This window comes from Arvicanthis niloticus, chromosome X (assembly GCF_011762505.2).
Source record: "Arvicanthis niloticus isolate mArvNil1 chromosome X, mArvNil1.pat.X, whole genome shotgun sequence".
NCBI lineage: Eukaryota > Metazoa > Chordata > Mammalia > Rodentia > Muridae > Arvicanthis > Arvicanthis niloticus.
The window spans coordinates 48,756,968-48,778,463 of record NC_047679.1 but is presented as its reverse complement, the minus strand read 5'-3'; the positions used below and the strand labels follow the sequence as shown (position 1 = coordinate 48,778,463).

At 37.1% G+C, this 21,496-nt stretch overlaps 1 protein-coding gene across 10 annotated transcripts in view; it reads right to left on the bottom strand.

The window, feature by feature from the left end:
• The window catches only part of Klhl15 (kelch like family member 15), a 56,263-nt gene that overhangs the window by 25,613 nt on the left and 9,154 nt on the right, over nt 1-21,496 (bottom strand). For 5 of the 10 annotated variants that reach the window (XM_076918862.1, XM_076918864.1, XM_076918857.1 and 2 more), the window contains one exon: nt 12,540-13,251. In XM_076918862.1, coding sequence (XP_076774977.1) covers nt 12,540-13,244 — 705 coding nt within the window. In that variant the 5' untranslated portion in view covers nt 13,245-13,251. Of the gene's footprint in view, nt 1-12,539; nt 13,252-16,779; nt 16,881-19,968; nt 20,048-21,496 lie in introns of those variants that run through there. The other 5 variants (XM_076918861.1, XM_076918858.1, XM_076918859.1 and 2 more) reach the window with 2 other exon arrangements.

Below are 21,496 nucleotides of genomic sequence, written 5' to 3'. Positions count from 1 at the left end.
CTATCATAGGCATTGCAACTGTATAACACATTTAGGAATACAAGGCTTAGACCCAGTCTTTCTTTAACTTTTTTAACTTATTTGAGATGGTTAGCCTGTGAGTTAAGGGCCTAGGGCAAATTCATGGCTTTGAGTTTATTGTTAGGGAGTTTTCTGTATTTTCTTTAGAAATAGCTGAGAGGAGTTAACAGACAACAGTCCAGATTGCCTTACATGGATAGTTGGTTTTCAAAACATCAGAAATCCTCAGAATTGACGTCACAGACATTTCCATATTAATGTTCATTTTGATTAGAGACCTGTCTGCTCCTGACAGCTCCCTGTCTTGGATTCTAAGAAGAAATTGAGCACCTTTGGAGTTATTCCAGTTGTGGTGAGACAGCCACTAGGCAAGAATTACCTCTCTCCATCTACAGACAAATCACTGTCCAGAAAAGGACACACTTGCAGAATAGTCAACTGATTTTATCTGCCAAGATAGAGTAATCAGCCCTTAATAATTCTGCATCACTAGGTCTGTCAGATGATCCTGGGCCAGAAGGCTGAAGATCGGGTGCTCCAACATTCTGTAGTATAGGGACTGTCCAGGTGTTCAAAGGTCTCTATAAATTGACTATGTTTTAGAAGCTATGCTTTGTGCTTCCCATAATTTCAGTTAACTCAGTCATTCTGGATTTCTGATGAAGTTGAAAACTTATAGTCTCATAGCCAATCCTGGCTATTTACTTTGAGAGAAAAGATTTGAGAGGACGGTTTTCAGCTGACATTCATTCTAAAGCCAAGGAAAAAGCCAGGTTCAAAACTAAGTCTTTTATTTAGGAGAGATGACAGAGGTTCTGCTTAGTCAACAAAATGATGGACTGGGTATCAGGTCTATCTTGCACCTTCCTGACATAAATTAGTATAGTTATACTCTAACTGTATTTTGAGAGAAAAGTTTTATTTTAACAGGAAGGGTGATATATAGGAGGAGCTAAGGTGGGAGGAGTACAGAGAGGAGGAGTAAGAAGAAGAGGAGGAGAAGGAGAGGAGTAGCTAGGTGATGAGAGAGAAAGAGAGAGGGGGACCAGACATGGAGGCGGATGTTCACATGTCTCTGCCAGTCAAAGATAGTTGATATATCTAGATTGGGTATTAGGTTACACTTCTGATTGATATTGAGCATTACCAAACTTATAAAGCCTTTGGTTGACATTTTAAAAAATTGTATAAAAGCAAAAAGGAAAAGGGGGCATGGCATAGGGGTTTTCTAGGGAGGGGAAATGGGAAAAGAGGATGGCATCTGAAATGTAAATAAAATATTCAATTAAAAATAAAAATAATAAATAAAAAAAGGAATCTAAGGTAGGAGGACTGACTCAAGTTCAAGTCTAGCCTAGGCTATATAGTTGAGTTCTAGCTAAGCCTGGGCTACTAAATGAGACTCTGTCACAAAACAAAATTGAAACAAACAGCATAGTTTAAATGGTTTAAATCTTTACTGAAATTCATTATGATAACAGGCCTTATCTTTTTGTTAACGGATGCAAAGGCCATCAAAGATAGTAAAAAAAATACATGCCAGATATATGCTTAAGTAAAAATTAAAATTTCAGTTTAGTTTCAAAGCTAAGGATCTGATACAGACAAAAAAACCCATAATTTAAACAACTATGTTTTTAAAAGACAAGATCTAACTTGGAATATAGCTTAGTAGTGGAGTGTTTCTTGTAATATGTAAAGACCTGAGTCCAACCCCTACCCAGCATCAAATTAAAATAAGATTCTGAAATTGTTATTTTAATTATATAGTAAAAATGTGCTTTCATACCTTATATTCTTTCAGGATTATGAACTTCTTAGTTTTTGTTGTTGTTGTTCATGCTAGCACGTTAGAATTTCAAATTTCTATTAATAACTTCTAAATGACCCAAGGTGAATCAGCATACATTATGCACCTCCAGGGACTCTCATTAGTCTATCAGCTTTAAGAAAGATCCTGAAATAATACATATTCTATGACGGGTAATGAAGTCATTCTTGGCAGAATGACCTAAGACAGTTTCAGTCTTGTTTATGAAATAAAAAGGGGGGAAAGTAGAGAGCCTTTGGGGCTGCTTGGCAAGAATCTGACATGGGCCAAGGACAAGGAAAGGGGCTGCTTGGCAGGAATATGACATTGGCCAAGGACAAGGAAGTAGGCTTCAGGCAGGAATCTAAATCTTAGGCTAGAACAAAGAAGTAATTTCAGGCAAGAATCTAAATATTAGGCTAGAACAAAGAAGTAACTTCAGACAGGATTCTAAATTTTAGGCTAAAACAAGGAAGTAGGCTTTAGACATGAAAATGACTTTGGGCTAGGACAGGGAAATAGGCTCAGATACTTTGGTCATCCTGATAAGCCCTTAGAAACAGTGATCACGGGAGTGTTCATGGAACTTTGTTTATTGCCTTGCTTGTTCTTTGACTATTTGTGTTTATTGTCTTACTTGTTCCTTGACTATTTGCATCTATTGTATTCATAGTTCCTCAACCTAGAACTGACCTTAATACTTGCATGTAATTAAAATGGTATAAAAGCAAAAAGGAGGAGGGGGATGGGATAGGGGGTTTCTAGAAAGGGGAAATGGGGAAAGGGGATAACATCTGAAATGTAAATAAATAAAATATCCAATTAAAAAAAAAAGATCCTGAAATGAGAAGTAAGCAGACCTGGACTCCAGGCTGGACAGTGCCACTTGATCTGGAATCATAGTCCTAACCTTTCTGAACCTGTTTTCTTCCCTATAAAATGGGGATAATATTTGGACTCTATCTATGTGGAAATATATTTATTTAGTGCACAACCTGACACAAACACACATGTGTATGCACACACAAAACACCATGCATGTTTGTCTATGTATCTGCATGTTATATGGTGTTCTGATAAACAGTACAGATAGATGCCTTTGAGGAACTCAGGGGATCTGGAAGCCTTGGCCTGTGGTGGCCAGCCACAGCACAAATTGAAGCAGTGTGCTGAGCTGAGAAAAATTCAGAAGGGGTTACAAGGAATAATGCAGAAGAATAAACCTAGTGATTTCAACACAGCTAGAGAGCATCATCCAGATTCCTGAGACTGAGATTGGATGGGGTGGAGCTCTTCTTTCCTGAGAAACAGAATGAATGCCTCTTTCCCTTCTAAAATGCCATCACTCAGATCTGAAAGCTACTGTTCCAGGAAGAAGCTCCTCCTCAAAGCTTTGTATAGGTGCTTATTTTCCAGAAGACATAAAAAGGATCTTTAAAAAAAAACATGCTATATTCATTAACCATTCCATAAAATCTTTAGATCTGAGACTTCTTTAACCCTTACTGTATATAGCCATAACCAAAGGGTGAGTATTAGGAAGGGGGGTTAAATATGTTAAAAAGGCTGTTTACTATATACCTATTCAGAGTTGCCAATGAAAACTCACTTCCTGAACATTAGAGCAGTATTCTGCTATAAAAATATAATCCAAATAACAAATGCAAGCCAAAAGATGCAATTTTACATGCCCTACTATTCACATTTTTAAAAGCACAAAAGGTGAAATTTTCTTTTATTTAATTCAATATACCCAAAGGACAACTTAAACATGTAACCAATCTCAAAATTATTTAAGTCTGGAGATATAGTTCAGTACAGAACACTTAGCTGGCATCCATAAAGTCCTTGGTTTAATCTTTAGTTCCAAAATAAATCTGAGATAATTACCATCCTTTTGTTGCCTTTTAAAAAATGATTCATTTATTTCATGTGTATGGGTATTTTGCCTGCATGCTCATATATGTGCACCACATGCATGTCTAGTACCACAAATCCCTTAGAACTGGCATGACAGTCAGTTGTGAGCTGTCATGTGAGTGCTGGGAATTGAACCCAGGTCCTTTAGAAGAGCACCCAGTACTCTTACTTAACCACTGAGCCATTTCTACAGCCCCCTTTGTGTTGTATTAATCTCTGAACACTGGAGCTCAAGTCACAGTTACAAACTGATTTGGATAGTACTGGAGACTGAACATAGTATATGCTAAACTCTACTATTCAGCTACAGACTGAAATCTCAGGCTGATTTTATTAACAAGAAATCTTTCACTTTTAAAACTTCACATAGTTTTAAGTCTAAAAAACTGAAGGGTTTTTTTTTTTTTTTTTTTTTTGAGGAGATGGGTTTCAAAACAGGGTTTCTCTGTGTAGCCCTGGCTATTCAGCCCTCTGTAGAATAGGCTGGCCTCCAATTCAGACATTCTCAGGCCGCTGCCTCCAAAGTCTTGGGAAGAAAGGTGTGCGCCACCACTGTCCACTATTATTCTACTTTTTTAAGAGAGAGAAATTTAATTACTATAAAAGAAACTTAACACAGAACAAATTAAATAAATCTTTTGATTTTAGTCACAGAAATGGGCTGCTTGGAGTCACAATACAAAAAGGGTGGTGATTGGCCATTTCTAAGCCTGATCTGAGCAACTAAGTGGTTTTCTAAGTTTTCCTCTGAGATTACAATATTTTCCTGTAATTGTTCCTGAAAAACTATCATGTTAAAATGTAGATCTGTTAATAGGAAACAAGGGGTATAGAGAAACAAAGTAAACAACACAAGGAAATAATCAGATATATCTAGAATACATCCAGCATGTAAGAACACCAAGACAACAAATGAATAAGCAGTCTGGTCTTTCTCAAAAAAAAAAAAAAAAAAAAAAAAAAGATGGCTGCTGTGGATTAAGACAGCTTAAATATACAAGATGGCCAAAAGCAATGCATAAACACTATTTTGGAGGCCAACTCCAAAAACTTCAATATGCATTAGCAATTTGATGATGGGCCTTAGTGTAATTGCACCTAAGGTAGAAATAGGATTGTATTTAGATAAGAAAAGTCCTTACTTATAGGAGAAATACAGTAAATATTTAAGAGTGAGGTATGTTTTTACAACTTATTTTCAAAGGCTAGAAAATATGGCAAATATAACAGTAACAGGTTTTTTTTTAATCTAGGCAATAGCTGTACACTACACAGGTATTCATTACACTATTCATTCAACTTTTCATTTTTGAACATCCTTATAACAAGAAAAAGGAGAAACAATTCAAAATTAAAACAGACAACGAAATGTACTGTGCAAACCTTGATTAAATTTTAGTTCATGAAAAGCAACTAAAAAAGACACCTTTGAAATGACAGAAAATGGCCTGGATGTTATATGATATTAAAAAACATTATTAATTCTCTTGAATATGACAATACTATTTTGGTTATGGAGGATGATATCTTTAATCTTGGGAACTGACAGCTGAAGCTTTTAGGGATGATACTCACAATGACTACCATATTCTTTGAACCAGTTCTGGGAGGAAGAAAGGACACATGAAGACTATACAAGGCCTGCTGCCTGGAGCAGACACCCACCTGGTCGGCTCCTGTGTGGACACTGTATCCTGAGACATCCTAGAGGGACCACTGAACCCAGAGTGGCAGGTAAGAACACTCACATACTGCCCTACGCCCACCCCAGAGCTACGACTGGGGGCAGGGAGTGTGCAGGTTCCAGCAGACACCCAAACCTTACCCCTTCGGAATACCACTCCCCTTCAGCCCCTCGCCTGGGCCTACTTGGATCAGACACCCACCTGGTTTGCTCCTGTGTGGACACTATCCTAGAGGGGCCACTGAACTCAGAGCAACAGACACCAAAGCCGGAGACATCATAAAGGAACAATTGAACTCAGAGTAATAGACACCATAGCTCGAGACATCACAGAGGAGCCACTGAACTCAGAGCAATGAGCACCCATATCCTGAGACATCCTAGAGGAGCCACTGCACTCAGAGCAGCTGGAGCTCAGGATTACAAGATCACAGAGACATCTGGACCCTGAGGAGTTCAGACACAAGCAAGATAACTGGAAAGGCAGGCTCCAGTCAGACATAGTGAGTGCAGGTAGCACTAGAGTTAATCAGATGGCAAAAGGCAAGCGCAAGAATGTAAACAACAGAATCCAAAGTTACATGGCATCATCAGAACCCAGTGCCCCCTGAACACCCCAACACACCAGAAAAGCAGGATTCAGAATTAAAATCACTTATGACGATGATAGAAGACTTTAAGAAAGACATAAATAACACTCTCAAAGAATTTAAGGAGAACACTGGTAGAGAGGTAGAAGCCCTTAAAGAGGAAACACAAAAATCTCTTAAAGAATTGCAAGAAAACACAACCAAACAGGTGAAAGAATTAAACAAAACCATCCAGGATCTAAAAGTGGAAGTAAAAACAATAAAGAAATCACAAAGGGAGACTACCCTTGAGATAGAAAACCTAGGAAAAAGATCAGGAGTCATAGACACAAATATCACCAACAGAATACAAGACATAGAAGAGAGAATCTCAGGTGCAGAAGATACCATGGAAAGCATTGACACAACTATCAAAGAAAATGCAAAATACAAAAAGCTACTAACCCAAAACATCCAGGAAATCCAGGACACAATGAGAAGGCCAAACCTAAGGATAAAATAGGTATAGATGAGGGGGAAGACTCCCAACTTAAAGGGCCAGTAAATATCTTCAACAAAATTATAGAGGAAAACTTTCCTAACCTAAAGAAAGAGATGTCCATAAATATACAAGAAGCCTACAGAACTTCAAAATAGTCTAGACCAGAAAAGAAATATCTCCAGCCACATAATAATCAAAACATCAAATGAACAAAACAAAGAAAAAATACTAAAAGCAGTAAGGGAAAAAGGTAAAGTAACATATAAAGGCAGACCTTTAAGAATTACACCAGACTTCTCACCAGAGACTATAAAAGCCAGAAGATCCTGGACTGATATCATACAGACCCTAAGAGAACACAAATGCCAGCCCAGACTACTATACCCAGCAAAACTCTCAATCAATATTGATGGAGAAACCAGGATATTCCATGACAAAACCAAATTTACAAATATCTTCCCACAAATCCAGCACTTCAAAGGAAAATTAGTGGAAAACTCCAACACAAGGAGGGAAACTACAACCTAGAAAAAGCAAGAAAGTAATCTTCCAACAACCCTAAAAGAAGATAGCTACACAAACATAACTCCACCACCAATAACAAAATAACAGGAAGCAACATTCATTTTTCCTTAATATCTCTTAATATCAATGGACTCAATTCTCCAATAAAAAGACATAGACTATCAGACTGGATACAAAAACACAACCCAGCATTTTACTGCATACAGGAAATGCACATCTGTGAAAAAGACAGACACCACCTCAAAGTAAAAGGATGAAAAACAATCTTCCAAGCAAATGGTCCCAAGAAACAAGCTGGAGTAGGGATTCTAATATCAACTAAAATTCATTTTCAAACAAAAGTAATCAAAAAAGATAAGGAAGAACACTTCATATTCATCAAAGGAAAAATGTACCAAGATGAACTTGCAATTCTGAACATCTGTGCCCCAAATGCAAGGGCACTCACATACATAAAAGAAACTGTACTAAAGCTCAAAGCATATATTACACCTCACACAATAATAGTGGGGGATTTCAACACCCCACTCTCAGCTATGGACAGATCATGGGAACAAAAACTAAACTGAGACACAATGAAACTAACAGAAGTTATGAACCAATTGGACTTAACTGGTATCTATAGAACATTTCATCCTAAAACAAAAGAATACACCTTTTTCTCAGCACCTCATGGTACCTTCTCCAAAATAGACCACATAATTGGTCACAAAACAGGCCTCAACAGATACAAAAAGATTGAAATAATCCCTAGTACCTTATCAGACCACCATGGACTAAGACTTGTCTTTGACATAGACAAAAACAACAGAAAGCCCACATACACGTGGAAACTGAACAATGCTCTACTCAATGATAACTTGGTCAAGGAAGAAATAAAGAAAGAAATTAAAGACTTTTTAGATTTAAATGAAAATGAGGAAACATCATATCAAAACTTGTGGGACTCACTGAAAGCAGTACAAAGAGGAAAAATCATAGCTCTAAGTGCCTGCAAAAAGAAACTGGAAAGACCATATACTAACAACTTGACAGCACACCTGAAAGCGTTAGAACAAAAAGAAGCTAATATACCCAAGAGGAGTAGACAGCAGGAAATAAACAAACTCAGGGCTGAAATCAACCAAGTTGAAACAGAAAGAACTATAGAAAATATCAACAAAACCAGGAGCTGGTTCTTTGAAAAAAATCAACAAGATAGACAAACCCTTAGCCAGACTAACCAAAGGGCGCAGAGACAGTACTCAAATTAATAAAATCAGAACTGAAAAGGGAGACATAACAACAGAAACAGAGGAAATTAAAAAAATCGTCAGATCCTACTACAAAGGCCTATACTCAACAAAACTGGAAAATCTGGATGAAATGGACAATTTTCTAGATAGATACCAAGTGTCAAAATTAAATCAGAAGATAAACCATCTAAACAGTCCCATAATCCCTAAAGAAATAGAAGCAGTCATTAAAAGTCTCCCCACCAAAAAAAAAAAAAGTCCAGGACCAAATGGTTTTAGTGCAGAATTCTATCAGACCTAATACCAATTCTCTTCAAACTATTACACAGAATAGAAACAAAAGGAACAATGCCCAATTCATTCTATGAAGCTACAATTACACTCATATCTAAACCTCACAAAGATCCAACAAAGAAAACTACAGACCAATCTCTCTTATGAATATTGATGCAAAAATACTCAATAAAATTCTCCCAAACCGAATCCAAGAACACATCAAAATAATCATCCATCATGATCAAGTAGGCTTTATCCCAGGAATGCAGGGATGGTTCAATATTCAGAAATTCATCAATGTAATCCACTACATAAATAAACTCAAAGAAAAAAACACATGATCATCTCACTAGATGCTGAGAAAGCATTTGACAAAATTCAACATCCCTTCATGTTAAAAGTCTTGGAAAGATCAGGAATTCAAGGCCCATATCTAAACATAGTAAAAGCAATATATAGCAAACCAGTAGCCAACATCAAACTAAATGGAGAGAAACTTGAAGCAATCCCACTAAGATCAGGGACTAGACAAGGCTGCCCACTCTCACCCTACCTATTCAATATAGTACTGGAAGTCCTAGCTAGAGCAATTAGACAACAAAAGGAAGTCAAAGGGATACAAATAGGAAAGGAAGAAGTCAAAATTTCACTATTTGCAGATGATATGATAGTATACTTAAGTGACCCCAAAACTTCCACCAGAGAACTCCTAAACCTGATAAACAACTTCAGCAAAGTGGCTGGATATAAAATCAACTCAAACAAATCAGTAGCCTTCCTCTATTCAAAGGATACACAGGCTGAGAAGGAAATTAGGGAAATGATACCCTTCACAATAGTCACAAATAATATAAAATACCTTGGAGTGAATCTAACCAAGCAAGTAAAAGATCTGTATGACAAGAACTTCAAGTCTCTGAAGAAAGAAATAAAAGAAGATCTCAGAAGATGGAAAGATCTCCCATGCTCCTGGATTGGCAGGATTAATTTAGTAAAAATGGCCATCTTGCCAAAAGCAATCTACAAATTCAATGCAATCCCCATCAAAATTCCAAATCAATTCCTCATAGAAATAGCACTTTGCAAATTCATTTGGAATAACAAAAAACCCAGGATAGCGAGAAATATTCTCAATAATAAAAGAACTTCTGTGGGAATCACCATCCCTGACCTCAAACTGTACTATAGAGCAACAGTGATAAAAACTGCATGGTATTGGTACAGAGACAGGCAGGAAGATCAATGGAATAGAATTGAAGATCCAGAAATGAACACACACACACACACACACACACACACACACACACACACACACACACCTATGATCACTCTATCTTTGACAAAGGAGCTAAAACCATCCAGTGGAAAAAGGACAGCATTTTCAGCAAATGGTGCTGGTTCAACTGGAGGTCAGAATATAGAAGAATGCAAATCAATCCATTCTTATCTCCTTGTACAAAGCTCAACTCCAAGTGGATAAAGGACCTTCACAGTAAACCAGATACACTGGAACTAATAGAAGAGAAGGTGGGGAAGACCCTCGAATACCTAGGCACAGGGGAAAAGTTCCTGAACAGAACACCAATGGCTTATGCTCTAAGATCAAGAATTGACAAATGGGACCTCATCAAATTGCAAAGCTTCTGTAAGGCAAAAGACACTGTCAACAAGACAAAACAGCAACCAACAGATTGGGACAAGATCATTACCAATCCTACATCCGATAGAGGGCTAATATCCAATATATACAAAGAACTCAAGAAATTAGACTCCAGACAACCAAATAACCCTATTAAAAAATGGGGTACAGAGTTAAACAAAGAATTCTTAACTGAGGAAACTGGAATAGCCAAGAAGCACCTTAAGAAATGTATTGTATTTCTAAAGATAAAACCTGTAATCTGCATTGAACCGGCGGCAGCGCAGCCCGTAAGGTGTCCACCTGCAGAGGGCGCTCTCTCTCTCTCTCTCTCTCTCTCTCTCTCTCTCTCTCTCTGTGTGTGTGTGTTCGAATCCCGCTCACTCCCACCAGCCTCCTCCCACGTCTCGTGGGGAAAAAAAACCTGTAATCTGCATAACTGAAGTGCATCTCAACATTTAAAAAGCCACAAATTGGTTTGTTAAGCTTAAATCTCACACACTATTAAGGCAAGCTTACTCAAATAGAAGTGAAAGATTTTATAATTACAAAACAATGAATTTTTTTCTCCTCAATGGGGTCTTAAGTTTTCCTAAGAAAGTAATTCTAGAAGGAAGCTTTAACATTTTTATAATAAAACCAAATACCTAGTGAATGGTGATAACCACTGTTATGTTGTAGGTGCAAAAGGAAGTCAGCAAGTTCAACTGTTAAACAACTACCCGATAGCATTATCTTTTAGCCACTATAACAACTGCCTATCTTGAACACTGATACTCGAAGTGTAGACTAGCCTAGCAGCTCTGCATTTGTAAATTAACCGCTATCAGTTAACAATTATATTGTCCCACAAGAGAAGTTGTATTTTATATTTTACAAATACTTTCTACTTCTATCTAAATTGAAACTGGGGGACAAGGGGATCTGTTTTAGTGATGAGAAAGCATCGAGATTTAATGTATAAAGACAAAATATGAATCCCCAGAGAAAGACAGCAATAAAAAATAGTAATAGCAATAGTAAAGGTAGAAAAATCAAAACCTAAACAGCAAATGGTTTACATAGTTGATGTGGGGATGGTGCCTACTGAACAAAAACAAGTAAATTTTTTAGTTTTAATTATTTTTTATACTAATAAATTTTGAGAATAAAGATAAAATTCCATAAAAATGAGTTTTCTATTAAAGATGATAATGACAGTTCATAGCAGTTTAGAAGGGAAAAAAAAGCATGCCAGGCTACTGAGTGTGGGGGTTTTTTTTGTTTTTGGTTTTGGTTTTGGTTTGGTTTGGTTTTTCGAGACAGGGTTTCTCTGTGTAGTCCTGGCTGTCCTGGAACTCACTCTGTAAACCAGGCTGGCCTCGAACTCAGAAATCTGCCTGCCTCTGCCTCCCAAGTGCTGGGATTAAAGGCCTGGCCTGCTGAGTGTTATTTAAAGGCACAAATTTGTTTATTTTTAAAATGGCATAATAAAACTTTTTTCCCACAAGATCTGGTGGGTATTTATCAACCAACTTTTGTATGCTTTCTAGAAAGAAGGAAAGATGCAAGAGATAAACAGAGTCCCAGAGGTAACCATGTGATTAGAAACCAATTAAGTTAAGCAATTACTGAAGCTGTTCTCTCTCCTTTGGGCAAGAATGGATCACAACTGAGACTCTGATAAAGAAATGAAGATGTTTTTATGCAAAAAGGCCAGGGTTGTTTTTTAAGAAAGTATTTTTAAAAAAGATTTATATGGTAGAATGTACACAGAAATGCTTTGTGGGTGTACATAGAAGATTTATGGTCTACTAGTTTGGAAATGTCAAAATGTTTTTAGACATATAACTTGTTTTTGTGGTTAACCTTAGTATCCACAGTAAAGTGGGGAACAGAGATAGGCAATAGTATGGAAGACTATCTATCACTCTATGGCCTACTGGTTATCAAGAGTATGTGCCCTTACTGCATTTTAAATAAGAAAATGCATTTAATGTATATGCACCATGTAGAACTATAAAAATCCTCAATGCAAATTCTAGCATGTATTACTTAACTTTTAAAAATAATCTAGCCCGTTTCACATTAAGAAGAGCTAAAGTAACTTTGTAATATTTGTATCACATCATAATCTAACCTTAAAGGTACTTGAAAAGTTGAAGTATTCTACTACCTACCTGGTTTATCCTTCACCCACAAAATGTACTTTTAAAATTCCTAAATGCATAAGATTAACAAAATCAGCATCTTATATATAAAATATTCTTATAAACTACTCCTTTTTTGACTCCTGACCAACTCTGTGAATCTTATCTATAAAGACATCTGCTTTAGCTAAATTGAGGAGTCCTGTCTACTGCTTTCAAATGCACCAACCTTCTCAAAAACGCTGGATGGAGTCATCAGACAAAACCTGATGTTCTGAATGATGGTATCTGTGTGTCTCCATCGCCGTCTATCATGTCGCAGCCAAGACTGCACAGCCTCGTACAGCTCTATTTCTGGAAACCTGCTCAGATGATCATTATCCAAATAAGACATGAGCTTCTCAAAGCTCAGATATGACAGGAAGTCAGGTCTGGACATGAGTGGCACGAAGTTGTCTAGCAGAAAGGCATCCAGCTTCTCCCTGACTCCCTCGATGTTAACACCGAAATCATCTAACAGTCTCATAATTTCCGCACAATTTTCTAAGCAGATTTTGGCTAAGAGAAAAGAGCAGCAGAATTTCACCACTTCTATAAGCTGAACATACATTGCTGCCTGAAGGATTTCATGAACCGTATTCATACTTAATTCTATAGTTCCATAATACATAAACTGAAGAACATGGCTGAAACCAGTAGCTGTTAGACCTTTTAAATGAATTTTGTTCTGATCTCGTTCCCTCATGTCTGCTGTGAACATAATTCTGAAATAATCACTCTGAGTGGCCAAGAGGGCTTTATGGGCCTGGAACTGATGGTCTTCAATAACCAGAGTGACATCGAGAAGCAATCCCTCCTCATACAGTGCTCTGAACCCAGCAGAGACACTGGTGTCATGAATGGAGGAACAGAATCCTTCCACGTCCCCTGCCATGAATCACCTGGAAAAAAGTAATTAAAGAAAATGGTATTAATTATGACCATATTGAGAAGGTACTATTAAGAATTATAACAGTTTTTATAATATATTAGATCTACTACCAAAGTCCTAAGTATATAAACCCTTAAAGAGAAGGCAACCTTCTATGATAGTTTCCAAGCTAATGTTTTTCTGGCTTCCTACCTGGAAAAAAGACTCTACTAAAGACAGATCTATTAAACAGTGCTGGTAACCTATTAACTTATAAATACCCACCTATCTGACTTTATACAATTCACCAAATATATTCATGCTTCAAAATTAGGAATACAAAAGATTTCATAAACAAACATTTAGTTAAGGAAAAGCCAATAAATAGGGAAAAAAAACCAATCTCAAAAATGCCTAGAAATTCATCCCAAAGAAAATAATTGGATAAACATGCCAAAGTTGTACAGATAAAATTCTTCTTCCTATGTATAATAAAACCATTATAAAGTATCTGACACAGCATCATGCATCTGCAGTTCCAATAGGAGAGGCTGAAAGAGAAAAATCACTTGAATCCAGAGTTCCAGTCTAGCCTAGGAATGATGAAGAAAAGGATAAACGGAGATGGTTGGAGAATGGAGGGAAAGTGATAAATAAAGCTTGCTGAGAATTCAAAGTCAGCCTGAGTTACAGAACAAGTTCTAGACAAGGTCCTGTCTTGGGCTATATAGACAGACCTTCCCTGTCCACAAAAAATATTCAAAAGTTTAATACTTATGGGGCATGTGGAACACACCTATAATCCAAGCACTCAAGAAGCAGAGGCAAGAGGATTGCAGTAAGTTCCAGGCAAACCAGGGCTATATAACAAGGCACTCTAAAACAAAAAGATTTGACAACAGATTATTAAATACATATGGTACACCCTAATGGTAGATTAGTATAACAGTTAAGAGTGGCAATAGCAATCTGCCTCATCTAACAAAGGATGTTTAGATGTTACCACAATATACTGAGTATACCTTCAAAAATAAAATACTTAATATTTGTTCAGACGAGACAAAGTCTGAAGAACAGATACCAAAATGATGAAGCTAGCTAGCAAGTTTTAAGAACACTTCTTCTCTTTTACACTTACCTGATTAACCTCATTTTTAAGAAACAAATGAATACTTTTTTATATTTACAGTATGTAATTTTAAAGGAAAGTAAAAAATTATTCTGCATAGTTTAGAAATGAAACTAAGATCATACAATTAAAATTAGATCTAGGAGACTGGGCATAGAGGCATATCTTTAATTACAACACTAAGTAAGGTAGAGGAAACTGTATCTCTCTGAGTTTAAGGCCAGCCTTACCTCAAGTTCCAGGCTAGCCAGAGCTACTCAGTGAGACCTTATCTCAAACAACAACAAAACAGATCTACAGCTCAGGGAGAGTGTGTATTTAGTTTGCAGGCCCTGGATTCAATTCCAAGCATCACAAAAATATAAATAAGAAAAATAAATTAGGTCCAAATAAGGCAAACATAAACTAATTTAGTCTAGTCTATTTATGAATTGAAGTAATTTCTTTTTCCCACTAGCACTGGCCTCAGGCCATCTTCTATCTTGCTCTTCCTTTGCATGCTCAAACAGCTCCTAGCTTCCTCTCTAATGATTTCTCCATTCTTGAATGCCTCACAACTGCTTTCAATGTGTCCTGTGGAACCTTCCTTTACTATATACAAATTTCATTACATGTATATGTTGGTCCAAAGTTCCTTCTCCATCCTCATTTAAACATTTTTTCCTCAAATTCCCACCTTCCAGACATCCTACTTCTATACTTCCTACTTTCAGTATTCTTAGAAAAAAATACTCTTTGAAGGCATACAGATATTTCTAATCCTTTCCTTAACTTTTGACCATCTTTTTCCTAAATAAAACTTAGGCCTTTTAATAAGATAAAATCCCATCTTCTGGGGCTGGAGAGATGGCTCAGCAGTTAAGAACACTGACTGATCTTCCAGAGGTCCTGAGTTCAATTCCCAGCAACCACATGGTGGCTCACAACCATCTGTAACAGGATCTGATGCCCTCTTCTGGTGTGTCTGAAGACAGATATAGTGTACTCATATACATAAAATAAATAATTTTTTTTAAATCCATCTTCTGCTGTCTCTTGTTACACATTTCTTGATCAATGGCTCTCCCATCTGACTAGCACCTGGCTGAGTTATATGTACCTATTCAGCATTCTCAAAAGACAACGCACACAAAAAACTGAGTCACAGCCACTCTCTCAACTCCTATATACTATCCTTATTCCACTGCAAACCTTTAAGACCTGCCTTCATCCAGAACTAGTCTACATCTGAAACCTCAACTATCAACTTCCTAATAAACAATGCTCCTTTTAAAGAAAGAAACTCACCATATAATGCAAACTAGTCGAAGATTCACAGGCCTCCTGCCTCTCAAATGCTAGGATCATAAGCCTTTACCACCATAGCTAGTGACCTTCCTCCTCTTTCTTCACACCTTAGCATATCTTAACTCATATCAGATCAACAACTCCTGCCAGGGCCTCCATTTCCCTCCCCTCTTTGCCTTTTTGCCTGTCCTACATACCTTCTAACTAAACAAAAACCATGCTGATCTGTCTTTTACTCTTAAGGTAGACCTTCAGTGTCTGTAGAGAGTTTTTTCTTTGAACAACTGTAAGACCATTCCCTACTGGTGAGTACTGATGCACAACCAAAAAGATGTTACCAAACTAAGATTAACTGACTGATAAGGACAAATCTCTGGAATATTATAACCATTGAAGGAGAGGTGGTTTTCAGACAGGATTTCAGAGTCTCACTCTGCTACAGTCCAGGCCTTGAACTCACAGCATCTTCCTGTTTCAGACTCCCAAATCCTAGAAATACAGAAGTACATCACATGCCCCACAATACAGCCACTTTGAAAATAGTCTAAAATTTCTCATGTTTTGGAATTGTATGTTTGGGCCCTCTGCTGAAATATTACCAGGCTTTGAAGGATACATCTCGATATCTGTGGCACTGAAACCCTACCAAGTAACAATGCTGGGACCTAATCTCAATTCCTTTTCCCTCTGGTTGGGTGTTTGGACCAAGAGCCTTTCCAACTAAGCAACTGGCAACACATCTGACTTATGTCACATACTCTATCTACCTCCTCCTTCTAGAGGCAACACCTGCCAATCTCACTAGTCTATTACCATAGCTTCCCTGTTATTTACTGAAGGAAAAGCACCTGTGTGCCAGGTACCACACTACATATGGCTATATGTGCCAGGCAGGAATCTTCTCTGTACAATAGATGTGGTTAAGGAGAAAAAAGCAGCATTCAAGACACTAAGCCACCACTCCTCCACTCTCATGAGGATGTGATCACTAAATTTCCTACTGCTTCAATATGTTATCTATGACACTATCTTTTAACTTATTAACTTTTTAACCTATTTAATCAGTGTCGAACCTGGCTTGAGCTCACATAACAAAAGAATGTTAGTAAGAAAAAAGTCTGAGCTAGGTAGAGTGGCATATACCTGCAATCTTGGTATAGGAGGAGGAGAATAGGAGTTCAAAGTCATCCTTGGCTACAAAGGTAGGTCAAGACTAGCCTGGGCTACACCAGATCCTGACTCCTAAAAAAAAAAAAAAAAAAAAAACAAGTCTGAAAGCTGGAGAGATGGCTCAAAGGTTAAGAGCACTGGTTGCTCTTCTAGAGAACCCCAGTTCAATTCCCAGTACTCACATGGTAACTCCAGTTCCAGGAGATCTGGCACCCTAGTACAGACATGCAGGAAAAACATCTATGCACATAAAAATAGATCTTAAAAAATAGTCTGAAAGGGTACTATACCAAAAATATTAAGAATGGTTTTCTTGGCATGGTGGCACGTCAGCCAGTTTCAGTAATGGCTAATCTGTTTTGTAATCACTATATCACTGTTTTTACAAAAACCTGCTAACAAAAATCTTTAAAATCCTGATTACTTGGTCTCTTTTTCTTGAACCCTTATGCAGCATGATATAAGCCACTGGCTCATGGCTGTCAGCAGCACACATTATTCTGAATCTCTTCTTCATTCTCATTCATGGGTTCACTTTTCTCAAACTGACACCTTGAGCATTGGTGTCACCTGTAAGTCAGTTTTTGCTCCCCTTCTCTCATGTAAACACTGTGTCCCTCTAAACAACTGTGTCTAAATCCATGGTTTCAAAGATCTACTTTCACAAATATCTTGACAGTCTTTCCATATTTCAATCCTTCCTCCATTCTGCCATATAATAAATCAGTTGTGCAACAAACACTTCTGTACACTATACTTGGGACTTCAAAATCAATATACCTAAACAGAATCCCAATCCTATCTGCCCCTACTCAGTTTTTTTCTTTTATAATTTTCATTTTATCAAGAGAGATATTCTAAGTACCCACTTCTCCCCATGTCTTTTTTTTTGCCAAGGTCATACTCTATAGCCATACTGGCCTGTAACTTCTGTAACTCATTATGTAGTTCAAGCTAGCCTCACACTCAGAGCAATTCTATTGCTTCAGTCTCCAAAAAGCTATGGCTATAGACATGGACTACTATACTCAACGCCGTTAATCTCTTAACCCATCTTTAAGGCCTACTGATTCTAACACATTAAATGTTCACTAATCAAAGATAACACAGTTATGCACTAAATGAAATTAAGATCAAAATATTTGGTATGTCATTAATTTAAAATTATACAATTTTAACCAGGTTTTTGTTTGGGAGCAGGGACTTACTATACAGCCCTGGCTGGCCTATAACTCACTATGTAAATCAGGCTGTCTTAAACTGATTTACCTGCCTCTGCCTCTTAGTTGAACATGGCTACACAGTAAGACCTTGTCCAAAAAATTTTAAATTAAAAAAAGGCATAAAATAATTTTTAAAAATATTTTTCAATCTTTTTTTGAGACAGAGTCTCTATGTAGCCCCAGCTGTTCTGAAACTTGCTTTGTAGACCAGGCTGGCCCTCAGACTCAGAGATCTGCCTGCCTCTGCCTTCCAAGTGCTGGAATTAAGGGTTTGCAAGACCACTAAAAAATATTTTTAATATGAAATTTTGAGAAACATAGGAAACAGAGGGCTATTTTTATGGGGGGCTGTTCTGGATGACATAATTATATTTATCAGAATTATTTTAACTCACACATTCAAGATTAAAGTCAGCAGGCAAAGTGCACACCTAAATCCTAACATTCAGGAGGCTGAGGCAAAAAGACTGCATTTGAAACCAGCCTGGTCACATAGAGGATTGAAAGTCAACCTAGGCTACTCACTACTCCTCAACGTTTTTTCTTGTCTGAAATTTTTGTTTGTTTACTTTTTGTTTTTTAAGACAGGATTTCTCTGTTCAACAGCCCTGGCTGTCCTGGAACTCTCCTTGTAGACCAGGTCAGCCTCAAACTCACAGAAATCTGCCTGTCTCTGCCTCCCAAGTACTGGGATTAAAAGATGTTGAACCACAAGGCCCAGCCTGTCTAAAACATTTTTTTAAAGTAAAGTAAATTAGCTCAGAAGTTTCCCAGTGATATAAGGCATATATACAAATATAAAATACTAGAACAAAAGTGACCTCAAACAGCATGGTATCTGGATAATCAAACCTTCTGATTTGTATAAAGCTACCAAAATGCTAACTACCAATTTTCAAAATAATTATCAAATAAAACATCATAACAAATTAAACTGGATAAAAATTCTGGTATTTCATTATTTTCTCAGGGTCATGGTTACCAATTATCATTGATAATTCAGATATACCAGTCACATTCAATGATAATTTAACAACAGAAGCCTAGACATTACCATTCATATACTATGAAGTGTTCTATTTTGTTAATCTGTTATTTTGACATTGCCTAAATCAATTTTATATATCTTCATAACACAGAGATCTTCTCTAAGGCCTGGAGCTCAGTACAGTGCTTGACTACCATGCACAAAAACCTGAAATCAATCTTCAACACTGTAAGAAAAGTGATCCACTACTACCTAGAAAGGTTTCAAACAGCTATGTTCATGAACATTTATTTTAAAAAAACTGTACCTAAATGAAGATCTTTTTATGTTTGTTTATTTTGTGTGTATGAAAGTTTTGCCTGCATGTATGTATGTGCACCACATGTATGCTTGGTTCACAATATGGCACTTGATCAGTGGAGCTGGAGCTACAGATGCTTGTGAGTCACCATGTGGGTTCTATGAACCAAACTCACTTTCTGTAAGAGCAACAAGTGCTCTTAGCCACTAAGCCACCTCTCCAGCCCCTAAATAATAACATTTAAATGAGATACATGACCTGCAATAAAACTCCACATGTGCAAGTCTCCAGGTTCAATTCCTATCCTGGTTCAATCCATGTGCAGCAAAAATAAAAGAGGTATTGTACTTTTTTGTCAGGGGAGTATTTTTGTTTGGGAGACAGGCTATGCACTTGAAGCCTGCCTCACCTTATGATCTTCTTGCAGGATATATCAAAAAAGTAAACCAAGCCCAAGTCTGGTGGGTCATTCTTATAATCCTAGCTACTTAGAAAGTTGAGGCAGGAGGATTTCTACAAGTTGCAAACCATCCTGGCCTACAGTGTGAGATTCTGTCTCAAGAAAAAAAGTGATCAAAATACCTAATGATGGCAGAAATATCATATGGCAATCAAGCATGTCAAAAAAAAATCCAAAGACATAAGCACACCTGTTTTGAGTACTGAGCACCATCCTAGCAGGTAGGCTCTTCTGTGGGTCTAGCCCCAATCACATATGGTCAAATCTACCTGGGAAATATTAATCAAGATGAATACCATTCTGTTAACAAATCTAGAAAGGCAGGGGAGAGGAGAAAGGGAAGAAGGGTTGTATACTGACTATGAATTACTAGAATTAAACATTTCAAAGAGCAGCTATAGGCATCCACTTGTGGCCTAATTATCACAGAAATGCGTCAACTGAGAAAAAAATAATGCCTAGACAAGAATACAGAGTGTTTCATAACACCTTCATTTTCCAGTCCCCAGATCCAGATCTGAAAGAAATCTTTATGTTCTTGGAATAGTCTCCCTTGTTATTACCTGAGCTGACTTCTACTTACAGCAAAAGATCCTAAATAACAGTCTTAGAGCAGAAATATCTGTTAGTTACTTAAGATTTCTTAGCCTTGTCTCTATAAAAGAGAGAGAGAAAGAGTGCACATTAGATATAATCTCTGAACTTTTGAGGCATACTATTCTCATTTGATTTTCTGATTTTTGTATGATTGTATAGATATGCAATGCTCTTACATAAATATTAAAACTAAAGTTGGGTAGTGGTTGCTCACACCTTTAATACCAGCACTTGGGAGGCAGAGGCAGGTAATCTCTAAATTCAATGACAATCTGTTCTACAGAGCTAGTTCCTAGACAGCCAGGGCTGCCCAGAGAAAACCAATCATGAAACTAAACAAACAAGCAAACAAAGTATAGATACTTTAAAGTTCCACCAAGATACATACATAATCTAAATATAAGATCTACAATCCACTTCAAAGTAATTTGTGATAGCTAGGGCATATGCAGTAATTCTTTTCCACTCAATGCACTTAACAGTAAGATTAACAGCTTTAGACCAGGATCAGTAACTTACACTTGTATGGGAAACAGAAATACTCCATGATGAACTGACAACACCATACAGTCTCTCAGTAAAAGCATGAGTCAAAGTCAGATCTAGAGTCACCCTCAAGAGATCAAATTGTAATTCTGCCTCTACTAGCTCTGTGACCTTACAGCAAGCTATTTAGCTTCTCTGTGGCCTAATATCTTCATCTGTAAAATGAGGGTACTAATAGTAATAGAATCTACATTATTGGATGCTTTGCGAATTAAATGACTTAGTGCATATACAGCACTTAGCATGATACATAGCTCTGAAGTGCACTATTAGTACTGCATCCTTTCTCTTGGTGCCATTCAAGCCCAATAGTAAACTTAGAAGTTGAATAATAAATCTGATCCTGCTAACCTCATAGAAACCTTAACAACAACACTTTGAATCATAGCCCACCTTCTCAGAACCCAGACCAACTGTAACTTACTTGATAGATGAAGACACTAAGGTTTACAGATGAATACACACTATTCAAGATCACACGTCTACTTTAAAAAGTGTTAAAAAGAGAGGGTACATACCTTAATAATAGAAGGGAAGAGGGGCATAAAAAAAAGGAATTTTTAAGGGGATTGGAG